Source organism: Colobus angolensis, unplaced genomic scaffold, assembly GCF_000951035.1.
Source record: "Colobus angolensis palliatus isolate OR3802 unplaced genomic scaffold, Cang.pa_1.0 Scaffold3, whole genome shotgun sequence".
In the NCBI taxonomy this organism is placed as follows: Eukaryota; Metazoa; Chordata; class Mammalia; order Primates; family Cercopithecidae; genus Colobus; species Colobus angolensis.
Window position 1 is genome coordinate 14,768,091 of NW_012116265.1, and position 25,887 is coordinate 14,793,977.

Genomic DNA, 25,887 nt, shown 5'->3' on the forward strand with positions numbered 1-25,887 from the left:
CGGGAACCCGGGAGGCGGAGCTTGTAGTGAGCCGAGATCGCGCCACTGAACTCCAGCCTGGGCAACAGAGCGAGACTCCGTCTCAAAACATAACAAAAAACAAACAAACAAAAAGAACTCCATTTCATTTTGTTTGACCTAACACTCTTCAATTCTGTTTTATCAAGTTTTTAAAAATTACTATAAGAACTACATTTTACATGGAAAATTTGCAAAATGACTTTTTACAGCTTGGTGCTATATATGCTATGTAGATAAAGATGGGAAAAGTCAACAAAAACCAGTGTAGTCAATTTTTTGTATTAGTAAGGGTAAGTTTTTGTACTAGCAAGAAGTTCTAGGCAGAGGAGGCAGTTCATGCAGCATTAGGCCCCAATTCTGAGGAGTATAACTCAAGTTATACTTGATATAGTAATGTATTCTTAATAATAGAAACATAGATCAATTCATTATTATTAACTGTCAACCGAACTTAATGCTTTTCCAAGAATACAATCACATTACAATAAATGATAAATACAAGGTTGAGGAATATTTCTATCCTTGCTTTTGATTTCTTGTGAGTCAGACCTATTCTTTGCATCATTTCTATAAATTAGTTGAAATTGGATACACTGGGGGGTCTTAGAGAACATTAAAGGGATTACTAAATAAGCCAATGAGATACTACTTAATAACTTGAGGACTGTGGGTATTTTAGTTTCATTGCCTGATTTTATGACTTCTGTGAACTAAAATTAAAATTTCCCAACCCGTTATCACTGTAAAAAGCAATCCAAGATTGTAACTCATAAGGAAAACAGCCCTTTTCCTCTCCCAAATTTCCTCTCCCAAATTTCTGGCTGCTTTCTTCCACCAGCAGTGAAGTTCAGGGGGTGAGGGAGGGGGCATGTCTAAAAATGAAAGAGCTTCATTAATTTCAAAAAATCAAATTACTGGATAACGGCATTTCGCGACTTAGCCCTGCTTTTTAATTATTAGTGGTAAAAGAAAGTACGATTTACAAATACCTTTATTCCAAAGTTTTCATAAAAGAATAATGACTGAGAGAGACACATTACAGTACCCTCAGCTCTGTCGTTTTCTGTGACTATGCTTTTGGAGTATTTATTTTCCAGGGAAAATGAAAGGAACGCACTGTCAGGAGAGATCGGGGTGAGGTCGCCATCTAGTGGCTGCTTTTCAGAAGCGGCTGTGAATCCCGTCACCCTTCAGAGACAAGCCCAGAGGAGTGAACAAGAGATGTGTGACTTATTACCAGTACCTTTGCAGGATCCAGATGCACCAACAGTTGATACAGTTTTTAAATAATTAATTCAGATTGGCTGTGGGCGCTACCTAGTGTAACCATTTGTACATCTCTTTCAAAATGTTCATTTCAGAATGCAAATTTATGCTTCAGGCATGTAGACCAGGAACTTCACCTCCCACTTCTAAGTTATGTCTGTGTATAATCGAAGTGTTTTGGATAATTGTGGTGGTGGTTCTGTTTGTCTTTGTTTTTGTGAGGGAGAGGTCAAGTGTTGTGGTCTACCTCCTGTAAGTTTCTCAGGAGACTTTAATAAGCGAATGCATTCCCCACCTCACTCCAACCCATTCCATTATATTTTTCCCATATTGTAAGATAAATTATTTTCTTGTGACGGATTTTGAAGTACAGCAAGCGGAATGATTTTGTGAAATCACACTGACATGGATTTGGAGCTTAATTACACAACGTCCTCAAAGTTTCACGCCTCCTTTCTGTAAAAGGTAAGTGACATTAAGAACACTTACCTTTAAAGGCTATAGTGAATGATAGATGATTTAAGGAGCTGATATGCTTAACACAGCTAACAGTTTCTAATGCCTACTGGGCACCAGATATGTGCCTAGATGCTCTTCCTTAATACACAGGCTATCCGTCTCTACACACACACACCTGCACATGCACATACGTATCTTACTATATTTCCTGATTCCAGAAGTATAGAAACTCAGGCTCATGAATATAAAATTAAATCATAAGATCCAAAATTACGCCGGGCGCGGTGGCTCAAGCCTGTAATCCCAGCACTTTGGGAGGCCGAGACGGGCGGATCACTTGGTCAGGAGATCAAGACCATCCTGGCTAACATGGTGAAACCCCGTCTCTACTAAAAACTACAAAAAAAAAAACTAGCTGGGCAAGGTGGCGGGCGCCTGTAGTCACAGCTACTCGGGAGGCTGAGGCAGGAGAATGGTGTGAACCCGGGAGGCGGAGCTTGCAGTGAGCTGAGATCCGGCCACAGCACTCCAGCCTGGGTGACAGAGCTAGACTCCGTCTCAAAAAAAAAAAAAAAAAAAAAAGATCCAAAATTACAGAATATTCAGGCTGGAAAAGGCCATAGAAATAATAGAATTTCAATTTTAAAAATGAGGAAATTAGGAAAAAGAGGTTTAGTGTATCTATCCCAAAGGCATAAAACATTTTATTGGCAATGATTGTATTAGACCCCCTGGGCCCCTGTCTTATTCACAGAAGAAACCATCGAGATGGCTTAGGACACTGACTGCATTTAACAAGGCTCAGGAATGTTAACTTTCCTAATATCCTGCAAGTTAACGTCAGGGCCCACATCTGATGCCAACAGTGTTACATGTAATACCCTATGCTGCCCCAAGTCTTCTTTCCCATAGGGATAAGAATTCTGCTTCATAGATGTGTCCTGCTCTAGAATATCAGAGAGCGAAGACTTAAAATATATAGCATGTAAAATGGCACTTGGTGACAGTCTCTCTCTTGTACCTCAGCCTTCATCAATTACATCCACCATCAAATTCAGACTGAAGATCTACCTTTATAAACCACTTCTGACTTCTCCAGCCCAAATGGGTAATTCCGTCTTCTGATTGACAAATTATAATCTCACTCACCAAAATTAGAATCTCATTATATATTTTGGTCTTATTTTCAAATACCAGAACCCTGTGTATTCTGCTTGATTGGTTCATTATTTGAGGAAACAGGTAATCTCGCCTGTTTCCATTTTATCTTCTGCAGTTCTAGCATGCTGCTGACCTAGAACAGACTCTTACGAAATACTTATTGATTGTGTGGAACTCTGAATGTTTCTTTCCATACGAATGGGTTCATTAATTTATTCCTCACCCTTCTAAATGTAAATTCCACCAGGCCAAAGATGTGCTTGTTTGTTCACTGCTGTATTCTCAGTGCCTTATAAAGTGGTGTGTGGTGCAGAATAGATAATTAATAATGATTAAATAAGTAATTAATTAAACCAAACCTTATCCAGCACCTTCTAAGTATCATGCACTATTTTAGTACTTTACCTGTAATGTTCTGAATTTCTGGTTTGTCCATCTCTTCTGCTAGAGAGTGATTCACGCACTGATGGAAGGAACTGGCATATGGGCGGATGATTGACATGTGATTTTTGAATGACTGAATAATAAAAGGATCTGTGGAACCCTACATCTGTTCTCCAGACACACACTCTATGCCTAAGGAGAGAGACCCATAAATATGTAGTCATAGTTAGCAGGTAATTTCCATAACGCACATTGATGAAAAGGGATTGTAAAATACAGAAGAAGACCTTCTTAGCCTTGCCTGAGTTGGTCTACAGAAAACACGATGTGTGACTTCTACTATGCAAAATAAAAGGTTTTGCAAAACACTGTTCGCTCACTGAATGACTGAGAGGACCATGAGAGAAAAGAGAGACAAATTTCACCATCGTCATACTCACCCTCAGCCACATCATCATCCACGGTTAACTTAAGGCTTTTTCCTCTCCGCACCACCCGAACGGTGTGCCACTCATTGTCATTGAGCTTCTGCCCTGCATACAGGGTCTCTGGTCCTTTGCCTAAGGATGGTAGTAAGTGCCAAAGTTAGAATCAATTCTCAAAGTACTGTTCATGCATCAAGGCTGTCAAAACCACACTGGTGCACATGAGCCAGCAGCACTCAAGGAATTATATTCCACCCAAAGTCCATTCGAATTTTACCGATCCAACGGATTCTCCGTAGGAGTCCCCATGTGCAAAAGTCTCAATTCAAACATAAAGGATAATGGCACAGTAATGAAAAAAACTGCGCCTTCCTTTATCTCAGATATAAGGTTTTCAAATGCCAATGGCAGTAAGCAATCATTTACAGGAAGCTGTAGTTAGCAGTCATTAATCTCTCAAAGTCTTAGAATCCAGATGCATTTCTTTAAGATAATAGGAAATTTATGGTAATATTTTTTCTTTAGAATAATTTGGCCATTTGGCATTATACACCAGTCTGGCTTTTAGAGAGTATCCACCAATAGGATGAGAAAAGGACTTTGCAACACATACAGCCTTAACTTGACATTTCCATTAACACAGGGTCCTACTAGGATTCGCAACCATAGAAATCACAATAGTAAGCATTACAACAGTAATAATGTCAAGTTTTAAACCCCATCATAAATAATGCTCCTGAAGGGAATATGAGGGTCCCCAGACTTTTCCCATTGTTCATCATCCTCCAAAAGGATCCAAAGACCTAAAAGCTGAAATGATGTAAAGTTCCAAAACTGAAACTTTTCAGGACAAAAGCATGACTACTATAAAGTGCCACTAAATAGAGGAATAAACCAAGTTGTCCCAAAAGATTCATGCTCCAGATGCTCAAGCTAAGGTTCAACTGAACCCTACAAAGAATCAGGGGTAACAGGAATTGTACTTAGGGGCAAAAGATGGCAAGAGAGACACAGAGGCATTAAAACGAACCAGTTAATAAAGGAAGAAAATGTCACATTCTTTTAGGATGTATATCGTTATTGATCTGAAGTATAAATTTAAAAGACAAAGAAGATTACATAGAAGCAGAAGATAGACCGAGTTTGCTCTTTCTAGGAGGATAGCTGAGCTCATGAAGAAAGATGCTGATTAAATATTTTTGGATTAGTCAATCTATATGTGGAAAGCCCTGTTCCTGAAAATGACTAGGGAAAAAAAAAGATACAGCATATAAGTGGCTAATATTTCCCTATGGATATATGTGAAATAGTTTGGAAAACCATATACTTGGCTCCAACATATACTGAGCACAGGGCCAAGTGCATAGTAGGAGCTTCAATGAGTGCTTGAATAATCAATGTCTACATAGGTCTGTTTCTATGGTAACCATCAATTAGGGCCAATATGTATTTATCTAATTTTGAAAGCTTTATTACATAACTGTCACTAGCTACTCTCCTCCCTCCTATACATTCAAGACTGAAGATATTTTATATGGGGGAATATAAATCTCCAGGTAATTTCAAACTACACCTTTTAATTTTGAGTAATTAGTATTCCTATTTTCTGCTGGTTATAAGAGTTATGGTAGTAGTTCAAGTTTGGAGGAATTCTCCTCTTGAAAAATAAACAGACTTTCAAAGTGAAAAAGTTTCTTTTAATTACAATGTGCACAGCAAATAATTTATATTTAATAATTTTCAGAATGCACCCAAAGCTCAAGTGCAATCCACATTGACAAGAATCTTGAACATTTAGTAAGGAACCCTAAAGGACCAAACGCCCTCAAAATTAGGGAGTGATGCCATAAGAGCAATGAATCTTAGGAATAAAGTAACTCTACAATCAACCATTTTAGATTCCATCTCAGCTTCTCTTGCTTTATATGTTTGTCTCAATGCTACATAAAATGTATGTATTATAACAGAATTTCCCTACATTTTCAACTGATTAGATACCACTCTTCATTATCTTATTAAGTTCAGGTCTAAGATTGATTTAACAGTTGCCTTCACAACAGCCAACAGTAAGGGCATTGAAAGAAAATGGACCACATCATGTGAATACTTTATAAAAAGAACAGATGTTCCCAGCAAAAACAAATCTGTCTTTGGTTTTTAATGTTTTTATCCTCTTTATTCTACATGCAAATGCTTCAATAAGAAAGAAAAAAGTAAAGAAAGATGCAGAGAATATTAGCTATGAAGTCAGAAGTGCTACAAGTACGGGCTATTTAAAACATCTTCTATAAGGTGGCATCTGTTCTTTAGGCAATTTTTGTACATCACTTAATTTTTATGATTGGGGACAAGATAAGGGAAAATGACTAACACAAACATAGTAGTTTGGGAACATTGTTTCATTTGTGTCACATTACCTATAGAGTTATAAAACAAGCTTTCTTTCAGCCCAAAGCTTGTTTTATAACTCTATAGGTAACGTTTGGAGGTCCGTCAGCTCTTATGCTATCCTTGAGATATTCACAGTGGTCAGATTCAAACACAAATATTTAACTGTCTATTTGACTGTAAAACTTTGGAATGTGATGGCCAATGAATAAAAATGTAAAAAAAAAAAAAAAAAAAAAGAAAACCCACAAAACTGAAGCTTCTCATTGCCCTACTATTTAGTTACATTTGATACCTCCAACAGCAACAATTCTTATTATTCTTAGAGTAGAAAAAACAAGGTTCATACTTATCTCATCAAAATGACATGGAATGGTATTTGATATTCATTTTTAAACAATAAATAAGTAAGTCCCAGTGGAATTTTGTAAAACTCCTGGCCTCCAGAAGTGGAGAGTCAATGACATTTATCCTTAATCAAGTCAAAAGGTCAAGTCATTCTACAGAGGAAAAGTGATGTTTAAACTCAGCAGGAAATCTAGGCAAAGAGAGAGGAGGAGCAAACCTAATCAGTAGCCCAAGAATAAAAGTGAATTGATAAGTAATGCAAGATGCAGACACAAGCTGAAGGTTGAAATATACAAACGTTGCAGGATGATCTGGTCTAGGGATTACTTTTTCTGGCCTATTCAAGCAAAAAACCCAGTGAAGTAGCATCAATGAAACAATGAATGTAAAGAGTTCTTCACGTAAGCAAAGGATAGGTCAGACAAAAAGAAGAACACACTGAAATTTAAAATGAAACTAGTGGGAACTTAAGAAAGATCTCAAAACCATCAACTTTCCTGTATTTTTATAACTAGTAAAGTTATGATCTGCAACTGGGTACATATTAGATATATGTATTACATGTATTTTTCCCTCTTTTATAGTTTAAGTAATAAATATTAATCACAAAAAAATCCTTTGATTCCCTTGAGGCTGCTTAAACTATCACTGATGGATCTAAGTAGAGAATATTAACAAATTACCTAAGACTCCTCAGTTGAATTTCCAAGGTAATGACACTCATGCCTGGAATAAAGATGCAAAAGATTTCTGGGATGCAGAACTTCGTAAAAATAGTGTTGAATTGTTTACTATTGTAGAACAGACAGCCTTTAATGAATGCCCTGGGTAATACCAGCCAAATGCTCACACAAGCTATCCTTATTGAAAACTCATCTAACACCATCTCTTTGAGGTAAGGCTTTGTTTCACAGAAGATGACCTAATTCTCTGTTGAATGGAGGATACAGAATAAGATATCACGGACAAAATACAAAGACTAGATTGCTTTTCTTGACCTATCCTACAATAACCCTATGCAACCCTTACTTCTTTTAGAAGCCAGAACCAATAATGAAATCAAACAGAAACATTAGGAGATAATGCATTGCTGATTGCTTGGAGGAAGATGACACTCAGATATTATCAGATTTTTCCCTCTTTTGGCAGACAGAAAATCAGAGTGTATGTTAAAAATCTATATTTGAGCATTACTAAAGGCACACACCTTCATAAGGCGAACTGTGGATTTTAATTATTTTTAATTTATTTCAATTTTCTTAAAAACTAGACCATTCATATTATATGAATTTGTTATTCCCCCCAGGAGCAATATAGCAGCAAGACTACAAGTTACCCCTGACATACATGTGTTTGTCAATGTATTTCTAAGACCTGACCAAACCAACTAAACCAGATGGTTTTGCTCATACGCAGGGAATAGAAATTCCTTCCATATGCCACAAAGCTCTGTTTCCAAAAGTGTAGGGGGAACCATTGGAAACTTTTTTGCTTGGGTGGAGGTTGGGGAGGGAGGGGTTGATATCTCTATCATAATCACTTTGCTTTACCTGACCATGTTTCTATTTATTCAAAGAGAGAAATGAAACAGTAACTTGATTTCCCATCAAACTATGTTTCACATGAACCAAAATTTCTACAACGCGTAAAATATATGAAAATTACCCCTTTAGAAAGGCATAGTGAAAGATGCATATAATTATACATCTAAATGATATGGTTAATAAATGCTCAAAGTGATGGACTGTGTTAGATTTGAAGGACACCAAAGATATATCAAAAAAGAAAACTTACCTTTGCTTCCACCAGCACCTTTGGCTAGGCTAGCTGAGCTGTGACAAGCATTTCACTAAGCCCATAGCATCACACATTGTATTAGGCATCGTCCCCAGACAAAACAGATCAGACAAGTAAAAGCAGGGATGATAAGGAAAAAGAACAGGACTGAATGAAGAAGAGGAGGACAGAGAAGTAGGAAAAAGGCGTTTTATGTTCTGTCCACAAAATTTCAGCTTCTGGTTGTTTTCTCTGAGGAGGTGTTTTGTTTGTTTTGTTTTGTTTTTACAAACTTAGTTTTAAAGCGTTCATTTTCACTGGAGAAAACATTTTAAATCATAATTATTTTTAGAGCCAGTTTGGCAAAACACCTCAAATAGATCATTTCATTCTTACTGGAGTACTTAAGGCTCAGGAATAGCTGCCATACCTCCTACAACAGGTGTGGAAGGTGCAGGGAGCTTTCTTGAAGTCTTCTGCTGAGAAGTCTCCCAGGGAGGTGTGAGAAAGACAAGCGACCCAGCTATTTAGCCTGAGCACCCTCCAGGAGCCCCTGCTTCTACTTGAAACCTACTAAAAACACCACCAATATTTATCAGGCTTTAATAAGCAAACATACCATTGAGACTGACACATATAACGAGTTCAACAACGGACTACTCACCCCTTTTTCTGCACCTCATCCTCTGCTTCAGCCTCCCAGGGTATTAATAGAGTACTGTTACTCACCTCTGCCAAAGTTTTGCAAGACTATCTATTCACATCTTTCACAAATGCTAATTGAGTACCAGAAGGCAACCAGGCATAGTGGTCACATTCTGATGCTCATTCTGATCCTCATTGTGGAGGCTAAAAAGATAAACAAGACAGAAAGCGTCCTGCCTTACACAGTTTACCGTCTACTTTGGGGTGAGAAAATCTGATAGACCATACACAAATTAAGGAACATGAGATAATTTTAGATGGGGTTGAGTTCTGTCAACCCTATCTAAAATAAGACAGGGTAGTATGATGAAAAGTAGTTGGGGTGGGGAGTGAGGATTGAGGATTGGCTACTTTGTAGAATGTTCCAGAAAGACCTCTTTGAGGTGACTTCTCTACTCTTATGCTGAACACTTGGTTGGATAGAAAGGTACTAAATGAGACGATCAGAGAAGGCTTCTCTGAGAAGGTGCATTTAGGAAGGAGCCAGTCATGCAAAGCTGGTGATGTAGGCAGAGTCCAGATCACATGAAGTCCTAATGACATGGCACAGAACCTGAAAGCTCTTCAACACGTACTGGAAGCTCTTGGAAGGTTTTAAGAAAGGAGATTATATAATCTCAATTAAGTTTTGAAAATCACTCTGGTTGCTATAGGTATATTCGATCAAAAGTGGAATAATGGAAACAAGGAGATCTATTAGGAAGCTGTTAAAGACAAGAGATGAAAATGATTTAGGCTAAAACTAGAAGACAGTAGAAATGAAAGTTGTAAAATTTGGGATGTATTTTAGAGGTGGAGTCAACAGGACTTGGAGATTGGTTTGGGAGGTGAACTGGTAGTAGGAGAAGTAAAGAGAGAAATCAGTGTTGATTCCTAGGGTTTGTTCTGCCAAACTGGGTAGATGAAAACAGCCTCACCGAAAAGGGGAAGATTCCAGAAAAAAGTAAGACATGATTGATCCTACTAGCCAGAGAAGGTTACTTCTGGTATCGTGTCTCTCCTGTGAGTCACACTTGATAACCAGCTCCTGGCAGCTTCCCGCTGCTGAGACGTGTGAATCAAAGTTCACTGCTTGCCTGATTTTTCTTAGAATAGTGTTAATTTATACCTCAGGCCACCATTGTCTATTGATGATGCAGGATTGTTGAGTGTTGCTATTTGCCCACCCACCTCCCTCCCCTTTCTTCCTTTTTAACTTCCTTCCTTTTTTCCTTCTTTCTTCCTTCCCTCCCTCGCTTTCTTCTTTTGGTCTTTCCTGCATGGTTTCTGTTATGTGCTCTAACCCATGCCTTAAGACTAAGAACAAAGAGTGCCCCTAACATTACAAAGCAAACACTGGCAGCCCATTCAATAGCATCTCTAAATTGTGATCACAGTGTAAAATGAACCCGTTCATCTTGGCTGAGAGAATGGAGCATCTCAATTTTGAAATGGAATGAATCTGGGGCAGATATATCTCCAAAGAAACAAATGGCTCCTCAAAAGATGAGAAAGAATATTGTCCCCAGTGTATTCTCAAACCTCTACCTTAAGCCATAAATTTACAGCACTGCTCAGCACTGGTAAGCTGGGGACAGGCTCAAGCTTTCTTATGATAATCTCTCTCCATGAAACCACTTTTCAAGAGATAAGGGCAATTTTCTCAGGGACAGGCAGAAAGATCCCTTTGTGGATATAGATTCTACTCTTGTTTTTAAAAAACGTTATAAAATATACTGGAACTTTCTTCACTTTTTCCAATGGTATAATTAATACAAATTAGATTTCTTACAACAATTTTAGGTATTATAGTGCTTTTGAGTTTGATTGTGTGGTCTTACTGTTTAGCACTAAAGTCACAGATTTTGAAGCTGAAGGTGATTGAGCTAAAGAGATTCTAACCAGGACATGCCATAAGACTTGCTCTCTACCATCCTCTAATAAATTTCTAATTTAAATCTGTTTTCTTGTGAATTGACCTTTTTGCCCTAGCATGCAGAAAAAAATATATATCCAATTATGAGTTGAAAGGTCTAGTACATTAATATTAATTAATATTTTGCTTTAAATAGGAATTAAGGAAGGCAAAATACAGCTTACGTTTGTCTCTGTTTATTACTGTTATAACCTTTCTATCTGCAGCCGTCCCTCTCAGCCTTCCCTGACCCTCCCAGCTGAGAGTTCACTGCTTCAGTAATTCAATAAAAATTTTATTTGGCAAATGGCCACTCTATTCCTTGTATTGTAGTTTTTTTAAAAAAAAAAAAATTGGCTTATATGCCCTTTGAAGTAGAATATGCTACCTTTGTAATCCCCAACAACTAAGTATGGTACATTGCACCAAGAAGGTGCTCAATGTGTTAGAAAAAAACTAGTAAGCGAATAAATAAAACTGAATAAATTAAATAAACAAATGAGTGGGTGGGTTAAGGGAGAGAGAAGAAATGGAAGGGGAGCTGAAGGGAGCTGCGAACTGTATTTTAGTAATAGGACAGATTCAACCAATTCAGGAAAGTAGTCCATATAGTAGTAAATACATATAATTGAATTAATAAGTGAATATATAGAAATGGATGTATAAATTAAAGGAGAGTAAATTTATGGAGGGTAGAGGGGGAGAAGGAAGAGGAGCAGAAGGATCTTGGCAGTAGAGTGAAATAGACAAATTTGGAACTGAAAGATATCAGGCAGCGGATATAAGTGAAGTCACTAATTTTCCTTTAAATATATATTCTTCCTGGCCAGAAGAAAATGCAGCTTTCTGGGGAAGTGATAGGGGAATGAAAGTAGCATGTATAAAGAACTACCAGTTGCTCTGCACACGTGGTCTCATTTAGTTTTGTAGCATGCAGCTGATATACTACATCCTAGCTTTACAAATCAAGAGGCAGAGCAAAGCTCTGGGACCTGTCAAGGTCAGCAGCTGTGGGACTCAAACTCTAGTCAGCCTGTCTGAAAAAAATCCTTCCACTCGGGTTTGTTCTCACGGTTTCTCCATGTTTACATCCCTGAATTGTTCTGTCTCAGGACTGAAAGAGGAATAGGGTGAGGCTAGGTAAAGGGTATGGAGGATATGGGAAACTATTGCTAATTATGAAACAGAAAATCTAATTCTAGGAGGATAATGAAGAGTATAACCTGGCCTTTTTTTTTTTTAAATATTTGTAAGACCAGGGTACAGGCCTACCATACAGAACCTATTAATAAAGCAAAAAAAAAAAAAAAAAAGTTAAATGTATATATTATAAATGAAAGTGACTATGAAAAATATCATTATATTTGTATGTGTTTGCAGCAGACCCTGCATCACATGCTGCCTGGCATCATATTCCCTCAGCCAATGTCAGGTTTCAGCCACTGCAGCAGGTGACAGTTATTGTGAGCTCAAAGTTTGATGGTCCCCCACTTCAAGCATGGCCAGTCCTTGGGCCTTCTCTAAAACTAGGGTACCTGCCCTGCCTGCAAGAAAGAGCAACCAAGAAATGGGAGTGAGGGTGAGAATACCCTAGGGGTAAATGTCAAATAATGGGGAGGGGGAGGGAGTCCATGAATAAATACTCCAACCTCCTATATTTTAAGCAGAAAATTCTGGGAGGCATTTACAGCAACACCTGCATCACTCCCACCTATGCACTGCTTAGAGCAGGAATCTTGACAGTGGACACTCACATTGGTGTTTCTTTCTGCATTGCTTACCCTCCCTGCTCTTCACTTCTGCTTTTGGGGACCACTCCCGGATAAACTCTCTCACCCAAATCTTTGTCTCAGGCTTTGCTCTCAAGGGAACTCAAACTAAGATAAAACCTACATAGCACTCAATCATGTCCCATGCAGTAACTCAAATGTTACAGCAACCACATGAGGTAGGTCATGTCAATTACCTAGGATGAGATTAAGAGGTTAAGTGACCTGCCCAAGATCACAAGCTATTGAATTGTGAAATTAAATAAAGAATCCAGTCTTTCTGATTCCACAGAGAGATTGCTTCCCATGAACCTAGATAGCGGCCTGTCCTGACTCCACAGATAGATCACTTCCTATTAACGTAAATAGCCACCTAGAGTCCATGAAGCCCACAGAGTACAGAAGGCAGTAGTCTGCTGTCAGCACTCAGGGCAGGCTGAGGGACCATGGTTGTAAATTACCAAAAATTGACTAGACTCCTGGGGTTGTGAGGAAGTGGCATAGGTCTCTAAGCGCAATCGCACAGCTCTTCACTCTGAACCATGGAGGACTTTTGGAAACTCTAATTTGTTAATTTGTCTAATTCACTATACTGCCAAGAAAGAGGTTACCATCATTCTTAAATAGCGTAAGTCTATTCAAGTGAGAATCTAAGAGATATGCTCTTGATACCCAAAGACCCTTCAGGCTCTATCTGACATATTCTGGATGAATATCCCATCTGGATGGGGGACTTTATGTACAGATATAAAAATACAGTCATTGGATTTTAGAAGTATCCCAAGACAAAAAGTTCTGGAAATATGGCATTTTCAGATCAACCTCCATGGTGTTTGCAGCACCTTCTTCCTACAATAGAAAGTACTAAATATAAGGTAAAAATGGGAAAAGAGGGATATTTGCAGCCTCTTTGGCATGGTAATTACAAGGCCTATCAGCTTATGAGCTTGATGGCATTAGCTGATCACCCACTGCGGACAGAGGTAGCTGCCACACAGAACGGTCTTACTCCTGGATCAACTCTCTCATCCTCTTAACATCTGCTGTGTGCAACTGCAAGACCCAGGAGGTTGGATTAGCAGAACTATTACTCTATTCTGGTTCTTGTTAACTAAGATGATGAGATTCGTCCTTCCTAAAATAATATGTATGTAGGTTTGAAAAGTTGAGAAATTATAGCTCTCCATCTCACTAGAAATATCACATCCTTATAGTTCCCACAAAAATAAAACTTGCAAGACATGCACACAGAGAAAATAATTAAAACCAGAACATCAACAGAAATAAATCAAGTGTCTTTCAATTCAAATGTATTTGTTTCCCCTTAAGTAAGACTTAAATGCAACTGGCTCCTAATGCAGCAACCCTGGCCATGTATGACACATGCAAAATTGACTATGTTGGCAAACAGGACTAATTTCCATGTGCTGTCTTCCTACCTTTTTGCAACAGCTTGGGCACAGCACAGATGTAAACTTCAAACTGCTGACTGTCTCCTCCATGCACCCTGAATTCCTCATTAACTTGGGACATCAAGCAAAGAAAACTGTTCCTACCTAAGAGAGTGAAATTACCACCCCACTTTCAGACTGCATAAAAAAGGAGGGGTTTAATTTAAAAGTTGATGACCTACTAGACAGGTGTTGTGTAAGTTTCCAGGGTGCGAAGATGAAAAAGATACACTCACTGTTCTAAAGGAGCTTAGAGTCTACTGGGGGAGTTGAACAAATAAAAACCAACCATGTGGAAGAACAGGTACAGAGGTATCCACTAGATACCCTGCTGGTGGGCACTCAGGCCATCTGGAAGTCATCAACTGTCTGTTCCTCTTCACATTCTTCATGCAGGATTATATAGATTCCATAAGGCATAGACCAAGACCTTTATTTCTATATCTTTCTCAACTCTAAATAGCACTGTCCTTGGCATGCACATTGGATTCTCAAATAATGTCTTCACATACTTGCACAAGACCCTATTAATAACAGATCACCAGACAATAGTCATAAGACACTATTCTAAGTGCTTTACCTATATTAACTTACTTAATATATCAATCCCATAAAGTTGCTGTGGTTGACTATATTATTTTTGACAATATTTGCTGTCCTTTTCTATCAGCCTCTTCCGAATAGGTCCACCCTTTCTGGAGGGTTACATTTCCTGCCTCTTATGTCAGGCATTTTGCATGACGTGTTTCACAGCCAAGAAAATGTGAGCAGAAATAGTGTGAACCACTTAGAAGGTCTGAGGGCCACCACATGGCTCTGTTAGCTCTTTTTCCCTGGCCACAAATCCAGGATGCAACAAATCAGAGCTGCCTCTTCAGGCAGGGTCCAGAAATGAAGAGGCAAGAAGAAGCACTGCAGCAGAACTAGGATGAATATTAATGCTGGTGGGAAATAAAGCTCTGCTCATTTAAGTCACTAGGATTCCAGGGAGGCATCTGTTACTGCAGCATAACTGAGCAGAGCTGACTAACACATGGGTCCCATTAACAACCACATTTTACCCTTGAGAAAACTGACACAGAAAGAAGTTCAGTCAATTGCCCAATGTTGCATAACCTAATTTCTGGGGACTAAACCTGGGCAGCCTCATTCCATTTTGCCCTTAACTACTACACTACATAGCCTCCATGAGCCAAGAGATGTATCAGGGATGGTTCAGAGATGCAATGACTAATTCTCATGGTGAAATATTTTCCACAGGCCCTACAGGATCAAGAGTACAAAACTATGAAATAAATACATACAATGGATATGCCTTTAATTTCTGAGTGCACAGAAAATGAATAAAAGCAGAGGAAAAAAAGGTGAGATAAAATGATATAAGAAAGAAACACATCCAGAAAATGATGGGAGAATACAGATTAAAAAAATTTTTAATATTTGTCAAACTGCTCAGAGACAAATACCTCTTCTGGAAAAAAGAAAACCCTTAATACTTTTATCGTTAAAATGCTGCCAAAACACAAAACCTATGAATGTGTTTAGAAGCATGTAGTTTGGAAGCAATCTGCTTATTTTTGTATGTAATAAAAAAAATACTTCTGTTTGTGATAACTACAGGATGGGAAGTAACACACGTCAACCGGGGGGATGTCATCTGAATGCATAAAACAGTCCCTGTCATTTTAACTTTAAGATTTTTCAGAGCTGTTAAGGCATCATCTAGGCCAGTGGTTCTCACATTTAAAACTTCATAAGAAACATATGAATAATGTTAATAGTTTGAATTTCAGGGCTCTAGTCTCAGTATTTCTGATTCACAAGATCTGGGATGGATTCTATGAAGTGGCATTTTAATAAGATTCCTGATATTCTGGATGCAGGTGGTATTACTTTCCTAGGGACACTGTAGCAAATTATCACAAACTTAGTGGCTTACAACAAAAATATATTCTCTTTCAGTTCTGGTCAGATGTCTAAAATCAAGGTGTGAGCAGGTCATAAAGGCTCTAGGGCAGAATCATTTTTGTCCCTTCCTAGTTTCTGGGGGTTTCCCACAATCCTTGATATTCCTTGGCTTATAGAAGCATTCCTTCACTCTCTGTCTGTTTTCTCATTGCCTTCTTCTCTGTGTACCCTCTTCTGATAAGGACACCATCATAGGAATCAGGGACCACCATAATCCAGTATGACCTCATCTTAACTAATTGCATGTGCAAAGACACTATTTACAAATGAGGTCACAAAGCTGAGGTTCCGGGTAGACATCGAATTTTTAGGAAACAATACTTAGCCCACCACACAGGCGATTCTCAGACCACTTTTCTGAGAACAATAAAGAATAATCCTTCATTTTACTAAAGCAAATCCTGAGTCTCTGCACCTAGGGGAAGGAATTTCCCATGACCACATAAGTACAACCCAGATCTGACTCCCAGTCCAGTGCTCTCTGCACTGTAAACTGGTGCCTGTGGTTCTACTGGTAGCTTGCATTTTTGTAAACAGAAGTGAAAAGATCATTCTCAGATAATTTTGGTCTGCATACCAGGAGAAATTAAGTGAAGAACTGAACTGCATCAGACTCCACTCCATTAGCAAATTCCGTTTCCCAAAGTTGATGCTTCTGAAATTCCAGAGATTTGGCCAATATTTATTGTTCTGCAGGTAGCTCCACTTCCGTCCTAACCCAACCTGTAACTCACAGGGAAACTCTGGAATGTCTCTCTCACCACCTGCCATCCTCTCACCCTTCGACACCCCAGTCAGTATCCCTCATGGTTTATTTCAGGCTGTTGTAAACTAATTCTTCAGTTATCCATATCCCCAACTAGATTGGAGGTACCTTGAAAACCAGGTCTAAAACGCCCATGTCTGCATCTACACACTCAGACGCTTGTTGAATAAATAAATGAAATCCCTTCCTTACAAACTTAACCCCAAGTATTGCTTCTGTTACTAGAGTAAGGACCCCACCACCTTGTCCAAGACGAAACTCTCCTCTGACTCCATTTCCCATCCTTTTTCTACTTTCTTTGAGAGAGATATTTTTTTTTAATAGTGATTTTGCTTCTTTTCTAAACCTCAGACTTTTCCTGTTAGCTTTCTTTAGGCACCTTCAAATTTCACTCCACTCACAGAAGCCCTTCTCATAACCTGCCTCTTTCCGTTGCTTTCTCCATTCACCTTGACATTTTAGAGTATCCCACCAGGGTACTCCTCCCCTCCAGACTTCACAGAGCCCCCCATGACTGCTGCTGAGCCCAGGTTCCTCTGCCCTCCAAGCCCTCCCCACCAACCTTTTGGCAGCTAGTTATTTTCTCTGCTGTTCTATCTGGTTACTAGTAATCTGCAAATCGCCAAGCATAAGGAACATTTTCCAGTCCTCTTCATCACCATTAAGCTTCAGCAGCCACTCCCATCTTCAGTGACACGGCTGTCTTATGGTTTTCCCACATGTATGAATTTTTTTTTCTCTTTTCTTTTTTTGGAGACAGTCTCGCTCTGTCTCCCAGGCTGGAGTACAGTGGGGCAATCTCGGCTCACTGCAAGCTCCGCCTCCTGGGTTCACGCCATTCTCCTGCCTCAGCCTCCCGAGTAGCTGGGACTACAGGCACCCGCCACCATGACTGGCTAACTTTTTGTATTTTTAGTAGAGACGGGGTTTCACCCTGTTAGCCAGGATGGTCTCGATGTCCTGATCTCAGGTGATCCGCCCACCTTGGCCTCCCAAAGTGCTGGGATTACAGGCGTGAGCCACCACACCCAGCCCCACATGTATGAACTTTCATGAGCAGCCTCCCCTCCCTGCCTCTTCCCCTGTCTATTACTTCATTCTGGGGTTCCCCAAAGTTCCAGCCTCTCATTTCCTTCTCTACACATGTGTTGCTCCCTGAACCATCATAATATAATTTGAATTTAATTTTTGATTCTTTTTTTCTTTCCTCGGCTCTGTTTTTCTATTTCAAATTTCCTCTACGGTATCTCTCAGACATCTCCTATTTCCCCAACCCTCCCTCTCTTCCAACATCTCTCTTAAGGTCATTCCCTCAGAATATTTATTTTTTTGTTTCTTTTCCTTTTTTAACTTAAATATAATAATTGTACATATTTACAGGGTAAACAGTGATGTTTTCATACACATAATATACATTGATCAGATCAGGGTGATTAGCATATCCATCATCTCAAATATTTATCATTATTTGTTTGGGAACATTTAATATGTAATATGTTCCTTCTAGCTATTTGAAACTGTATATTATTATTAACTTTAGTCATCCTGCAGCTCTCTAGAGCACTAGCACTTATTTTTTGTATTTAGCTGTAATTTTGAATCTTATCAAATCTGTTCCTGTCCCCCATTTTCCCCCTCCCCCTTCCAGCCTCTAGTATCCTCTGTTCTACGTATGATTTCTATGAGATCAACTTTTCTATTCCTTTCTATATGTTCCTGGTACTACTGCCCCATTCTGATATATTTGGAAAATTTTTAGGTCCCAATCCTACTTGAATAAATCATTTCAAATACATATTTCAATAAATTTTTTTATGTGTTTTTCCAAATATTTTCTTTTCTTTTTTTTTTTTTTTGAGATAGAGTCTTGCTCTGTCGCCCAGGCTGGAGTGCAGTGGGGCAATCTCGGCTCACTGCAAGCTCCGCCTCCCGGGTTCATGCCATTCTCCTGCCTCAGCCTCCGGAGTAGCTGAGACTACAGGCGCCCACCACTACGCCCGGCTAATTTTTTGTATTTTTAGTAGAGATGGGGTTTCACCCTGTTAGCCAGGATGGTCTCGATCTCCTGACCTCGTGATCCACCCACCTCAGCCTCCCAAAGTGCTGGGATTACAGGCGTCAGCCACTGTGCCCGGCCCTGTTTTTCCAAATCTTTCATGTCTGACATATGGGCTCCAGATATTCTTCAGCTCTGAAACACTCACTGTGGCTCCCAAAGCTGAAGGTAGAGGCTCAGTGTCAAAATAGGAAGAGTTAAGAGTCAGAGACAGGGCTTCTGAAGGTTATAGGTGAGACTAGGGTGAATCAAGAACAGGACTTTGGAAGGTTAGTAAGAAGCAGGTTGGTAGAAAGGAAGAAAGGGAAGTACTTGGGAGGTTTGAAGGATGTATGGTGAATCCATACTTGAAGGGAAGAACTCTGTGGTCTATATTCTGTTATTCTGTTAGGGTAACTCTTCTTATGTTGGCTCCAGAGCCCACACTCTGAGCTACTGTGCCATATTGGTCCCCCACACTTTCCACTAAGACGACCTATCATCTCCAGCCCAACATCGGTCTACTGTGGCTAGGACATAATCTCACAGTTCTCTCTACTCTCTGGCCTAGAAGCAAGCTTTTTCAGATTTTCCAAGATTCTAAATGATGCCTCCTCTCTACATTCCTTTAGCTGGTGGTGGTTCTTTCTAACTACAAGCACTGAAATAGGGTCCTCGCCACTTCAGGGGCTAACTGGACAATCCCAAAGATGGCATGGGGTGCTAGAGGGAATGACTGTGGGAGATGAGTGGGGATAATGAAGCATAAAGTCATTGCTACACTTTGTACTGAAGCTTCATATTTAATCCTCAGAATACTGGGAAGTAAGCATTATTATCCCATTTTACAGATGACAGCGTAAGAAACAGGGGTATTCATTTATCTCAGACAACAGTAAATAGCTAATAAGTAGATCCAAAGCTAGGCTTATCTGGGTTTATATAAAACTGCCTTCTGGATGGATGATGAATGTGTGAGTGATGGGTAGGACTTCAGATCGGACCTCCATAACCAATGGTGCTTCTGAGGGAGCAGGAGTGAAGGTTTGGGAAAAACAAACTGGTAGAGGAACGAGAAATGCTTCTTGAAACTGATACTTAGACTGGGTGAGAATGAGGGTGGCTGGGTGAGGCAGCAGGGGAATTTTGAGAAGCACCATGAGTACGGAAGGGTGAATCCCTGCCAGCCCTAGATCAAGCCACTGGAGAAGGGGACATTTGTATATGGGGGTAGTTGATTATACGGTGAGCTTGTATCGACTGGGATCAGCTTGTAATATCTGTGAGAACTCAATGTCCCCCAGTTAGATGCAGGGTGGGTCATCCTTGTCTCAATAACCTGACTTTCTACTTCTCATTGATTTTAAGGTGATGCTGGCTATGAACTCCATGAGGCCAGTGATTGTGCCTGCTTTTTTCAGAATCTAGTTCAAGGCCTAGACATGGTAGTTACTTGACATGCATTTATATGAATGTATTTAAATACAGCTTATGGACATTGAAATTCAAAGTGTGAATTGACTGCCATCCCCTAACACAGAAACAGGGAGAAAATGTGGTTATGTGCTTATTACAACTAATTATCCTGTTTGAGGCTACATATGCTCCTACTGAATCATAATTCTAGCTACCATTTATGCAGGGTTGTGAACTGATCCAGTTCTCTTGGGACCAGTGGAAAACAAGTTCTAATTCATGGCTTGATACACGTTAGGTACCCAACTGATCAGTGCTACTTGCTGCTATTAATAATTTATGAAAACATGTTTAAGTGATTCATAAAAATCTAGTAATGGGAGTATACGGTAGTTGGGGAAAAATGTTCAAGGGAAGAAATAAGGGGGAAAATATCCCATATAAACTGAATTTCTAAATGACAATTATAAAAATCATTCTATTCAAGGAACAAATATCTGCCAAACTGTTGTACAATAACATTTATTTGTTATTACTCATTAACTCAACAACTCATCAAATATTTACTGCTTATTTATAACACACTGGGCATTGACTAGTGGCTGGAGATAAAATAAGAAATATATTATGATCCCTGGATCAAAGTTACTTACAGTCTAACGGAATAGAGAGTGATATAAAAATGTAATACAATGTTTTAAGGGCTTTAATACTAGTATGAATTCTTTACATTATATCTAAGGAACACAGGGAAAGAGAGAAGCTGTTTGGAAGTGTGTGTGTGCATGTACACATGCACATTTGGGTCTGAGTTTGGGGTTAGGAAGATAATGGTGTTCAAATAATACTTGTTAGAGAAAGCAAAGTTTATGCTTTTTAATGAATGTGCAGGAACTAGTGCTCCAGGTAAACAAGAGGTTTTAAAAACGACCATGTATAAAGATTAAGAGAGCATGCAAGTTCAGCGAATGTTGAATAGTTTCATGTGGTGGGGACGTGGAAGGCATTTTTATGAGAGGCAGGAAATGAGTCTAAAGAGATAGCCAGGAGAAGACTGTAAGAACCTGTTTATAAGAACCTGCTGTACTGAAAATTTTGTATTTTATCTCCTAGATCAAAAGGAACTCTTAAAATATCTTAAACGGGCTGCAATGTGTGTTTGCTGCATTATTTAAGATTATTCGATTTTGTTATAGCAAGCAACAAAAAGTTGGATGGAACTTATAGAATGGGTTAAAGTGTAGGGATCAAATTGATAATCTCTGAGACCTGCCAGACATAGAGAAAATAAAAAGAGCACATGTGTGCTGAACAAAGATAAAAAAGATGAAACAAGAGAGTTACTTGCCAATAGAAAGGGATGAAAGTACAGAGTAAATCTTAAATATTTATGAAGCTCAGACCATCTCTGTTGACACCTTCATCCCTAAGTTTGTCACCCCATCGGTGACATTAATTTTGGTCCCATTCTGGCCCCACATTTGCTCTGGTTGATAGAGGATAAAACATATCTGGTCACCAGGCTAATTGGGAAGTGATAGCTATGGCCAGACATACTTGCCCTTGTGTCTCTCCAGGAGGGCAATGGTGTAACAGATCCAGTGTTTCCCAACTGTCGTATCCCTTTCTTAATCTGAACTCTGGCCCTTGTAACTACTTCATCAGCAGGGAAGACTAACATGGCAGAGGGGGAAGCAAGGTAGATGAACATTGTGTAACCAAGGATTGAGATATGGTAGTCTTTCTATCCCACTTGCACACTCTTCTGTGTTCACTGAACCAATCACTTTCCCCTTGATTTATGCTTAAAGTGTACTGTAAGTTGATTTAATAAAGAATTTATAATTTCACATCTTAGTTTGGTCTAGGAGCCTTTTTGTTCCATGACCTCTGGGGCAGCCCACTTGAATGTACCTGGAGTGTCAAGGTGATTTTCTACATGCTGCTGGGAATGACAGTGTCAGATTACTGTCTTAGAAAAATCACTCTTGACCTTCAAATACAAAGTCTACCTGGCTGGGGAGTAGGTCTGGAAGCAGAGAGAAGAACTCCTGACTTCCTCTTACAGCCAAAGATATGTAACATCTATTACAAAAAGAAGGTTTAAACAAGATTTAGAAGCTCCAGGCACACAAAAGAGAAAATGTCCTAAGAACCAAATTCTTTTTTTTTTTTGAGACAGAGTCTCGCTCTGTCTCCCAGGCTGGAGTACAGTGGGGCAATCTCGGCTCACTGCAAGCTCCGCCTCCTGGGTTCACGCCATTCTCCTCCCTCAGCCTCCCGAGTAGCTGGGACTACAGGCACCTGCCACCTCACCCGGCTAGTTTTTTTGTATTTGTTCGTAGAGACGGGGTTTCACCGTATTAGCCAGGATGGTCTCGATCTCCTGACCTCGTGATCCGCCCGTCTCGGCCTCCCAAAGTGCTGGGATTACAGGCTTGAGCCACCGCGCCCGGCCTAGAACCAAATTCTTGACTGTCAAACTAAAATAAACTCAACTTTTAAAATTCCACAAAGTCAGTGCAAAAACCACCTAGAGGAAAAAAAATCCTAATGTCAAATAAAAAAACAGGTTGAGATTTCTCCACATTCACGTAGGATTATCCAACCTTCCTGGTGCACTGATGGTGTCAGGAGAGTTTGCAGAGACAATAGCCTACCATGATTACAACATAATTCTATAATCTCTCATGTGGCCCAACAGGGTGCCCCTAAGAAACTGAAGCCAGCAAACTAAAAACACCAGGTAAAGGAAATAGCTGAATGATCATTCAAATGCCTCACAATAAGTAGTGAGCCAGCAGGGTGTGAGAAAGAACATAGGATTTTGAGTGAGCCAGACATGGCTTCAAATTTCCTCTCCACTAGGTGCTAACTGTGTGACCTTGGACAAACATCTACATATCTCGCAGCCTCAGTCTCTTCAAGTTACAAAATGGAAATACTCATGATCACTTTAATCAAGGGGATATGGTGAGGAATAAGTGAACTAGCATAGAGAATGTGTCCAGCACAGGATCTCCTCTGTATTCATCCTTTCCATATTTAATTCCATGAAGATAAATAAATGAATGATTCGCAACTCATATCCTGGCTATTCCAACAGCCTACCTGGATGCCAGTAATAATTACTTGTCTAAATGTTAACTGTTTTCTCTGTTTCTGACTTATAACAATGTTAAACACACGTTCCTTTAAGCAACTTAATGGTAGTAGGTTGCTAAGGCAACTTCCCTAGAAATAAGCAAGGCCAGCGTTGTATCACTTGGATTTTAAGCAGTCAGGTTTTTGAGAAACGCCAGTAAATTTTCCTCTCAAGGGAACATTGTCCGACCATGAGTTGTGAAATGTTTTAAGCAGCTTACATATTCCTATAATAGTACACGGAACCTTAAAACCACTGTGTGAAGTCAGTGTCACTTCCATAGTCCTAAGAAATGGAGAATTTCCTGGTGGTATCTTCCATTTCAAAGTCTATCATATTCTCATTAAACATCCTTTGAATTTTTTCCTGCATTTCTTTTTAAAAATTATGATTTTGAACTTCGCTAAATACACCGTATTACTGTTAGATTTTTGAAAAGGAGAACACAAGTTTGGGAAGCCAAATCATATAATGTTCAATTAAGAAGGGCAATTTACCCAAAACAAGAACAGTGAGCAGCCCGGTTTCTCCACTACTGCTTCTAGGACTGTTTTGCCAGGAGAGCCCCTGCCGTTTCAAAGAGGGATGCAACACTTACAAAAGAAACATATTTTAGTAGCAGAGGCATCAACTACAGCAAAGGTTGGGCATGGAAATTTATATACCACTAACATACTTCCTGAGTAAGTTTAGGTACCACCAAAATATCTGTAGACTGAACCTGTAAAATGGAGATCAGAGAGACTCTAGAAATTTTTTTTGTTTGTTTTTCTTTTCTTTTCTTGAGACAGAGTCTTACTCTGTCGCCCAGGCTGGAGTTCAATGGCGTGATCTGGACTCGCTGCAACCTCTGCCTCTTGGGTTCAAGTGATTCTCCTGCCTCAGCCTCCTGAGGGATTACGGGTGCCTGCTGCCACACCTGGATAGTTTTTTGTATTTTTAGTAGAGATGGGGTTTCACTATGTTGGCCAGGCTGGTCTCCAACTCCTGACCTCAGGTGATCCACCCGCCTTGGCCACCCAACATGCTGGGATGATGGGCGTGAGCCACTGTGCCCTGCAGAGAGACTCTAGAAATTTGAAAAGTGCCTTGAAGATGATTAAGTCCAGCCATCCTACATCTTTGATGAGAGACCAAAGGCATGAAAAGGGTAAGATTCTTAGAACTAGCAATGGAGTGATAACCCTGAACTGTGGAAATTACTTCAGTGATCTTGCTATCAAGACACAAGCAACTCTTCAGGCTAACTGTTGCTGAGACTATGAGAACACTGGATGCTGAATGGTTTCCATGTGTTCTTTTAAATTGAAGTACAATGGAAATATGATAAACTGCACATATTTAAGGTGTACAATTTTATAAGTTTGGATATATGAGTAGACCCATTAAAACATCAACACAATCAAGATAAGCAACATATACGTTATCCTCAAAAGTTTTCTCATGGCTCTTTGCAATCCCTTCCTCTCCCTGCTCCTCTAGCAGCCAGGGATCTGTTTTCTGTCACTAGAGATTAGTTTGTACTTTTTAGATTTATATAAATGTAACCATATAATATGTACCTTTTTTCCTCTGGCATCTTTTACTGTGAAATTCTTCCTTGTTTCTCCATAGTTCCTTGGTGAGTTCCAGTAAATGGTTATTTATGAAAAGAGGTGGTGGGGAATATTTGTCCTGTTGGTTGTAGTTTGCAGGCCCCTAGTTTAGTTCTAGGGCCCACGTGCATAACTTCCATGCTATTCCGCATCCAGCAGAGATAACTGAAGGCAAAATATAACCAGCAGCCAGAAGATGAACCACAGTGGGAAGGTGGGCGTGTTTGTGTGCACTGGGGAGGAGAGGGATCATAAGTTGTGAAGTGAGAGCTAAGGTAGGAAAGATAGATGGGCTGTATGTAATGCTAAGGAATTGGACATTATCCTGTAAGCAATGATGAATCTTTGGGAAGTTGAATTAAAAAAAGAATGTGAAGTGGATTACATGAAGACCAGAACAGAAAAAGTACAGAAAGGGTGTTGAGCTTACTAAGAAAAGAGGCAAATAAATCCTGAATTCAAAGTGCTCTATAGCAGAGTGAAATGAATGAAAGGTATAAATAGAAGAGATGGTTGAGGTTACCCCCTGAATGATAGGAATGGAAGGTGGAGGGACAAAGTTGAGGATCACTTACACTTTTCCAGCCTGGAAAACTTGGTCTTGCTGCTTAATTTAGATCAAACAAAGAAAAGAGCTGGGTTTGAGAAAGAAACACCTATTAACTCTATTGTAAACATCGTGAGTATGAGATGGTAGGATACACAGATGATCCTTCATATCTGAGGGGTCCACATCTGTGGATTCAACCAGCTCCGGATTTAAAATATTCTCAAAAACTTGCCTCTGTACTAAACACATGCAGAACTTTTTCCTTGTCATTACTCCCGAAACAGTAACAACTGTGCACATAGTATTTTCATTGTATTAGGTATTACAAGTAATCTAGAGATGATTTTACAGTATGTGAGAAGATG

At 39.4% G+C, this 25,887-nt stretch overlaps 1 protein-coding gene across 2 annotated transcripts in view; it reads right to left on the reverse strand.

Moving 5' to 3' along the window:
* Window positions 1–25,887, reverse strand: part of NRXN3 (neurexin 3) — a 1,638,519-nt gene that overhangs the window by 906,966 nt on the left and 705,666 nt on the right. For both annotated transcript variants that reach the window (XM_011949472.1, XM_011949473.1), the window contains one exon: window positions 3,732–3,851. In XM_011949472.1, coding sequence (XP_011804862.1) covers window positions 3,732–3,851 — 120 coding nt within the window. The remainder of the gene's footprint in view (window positions 1–3,731; window positions 3,852–25,887) is intronic.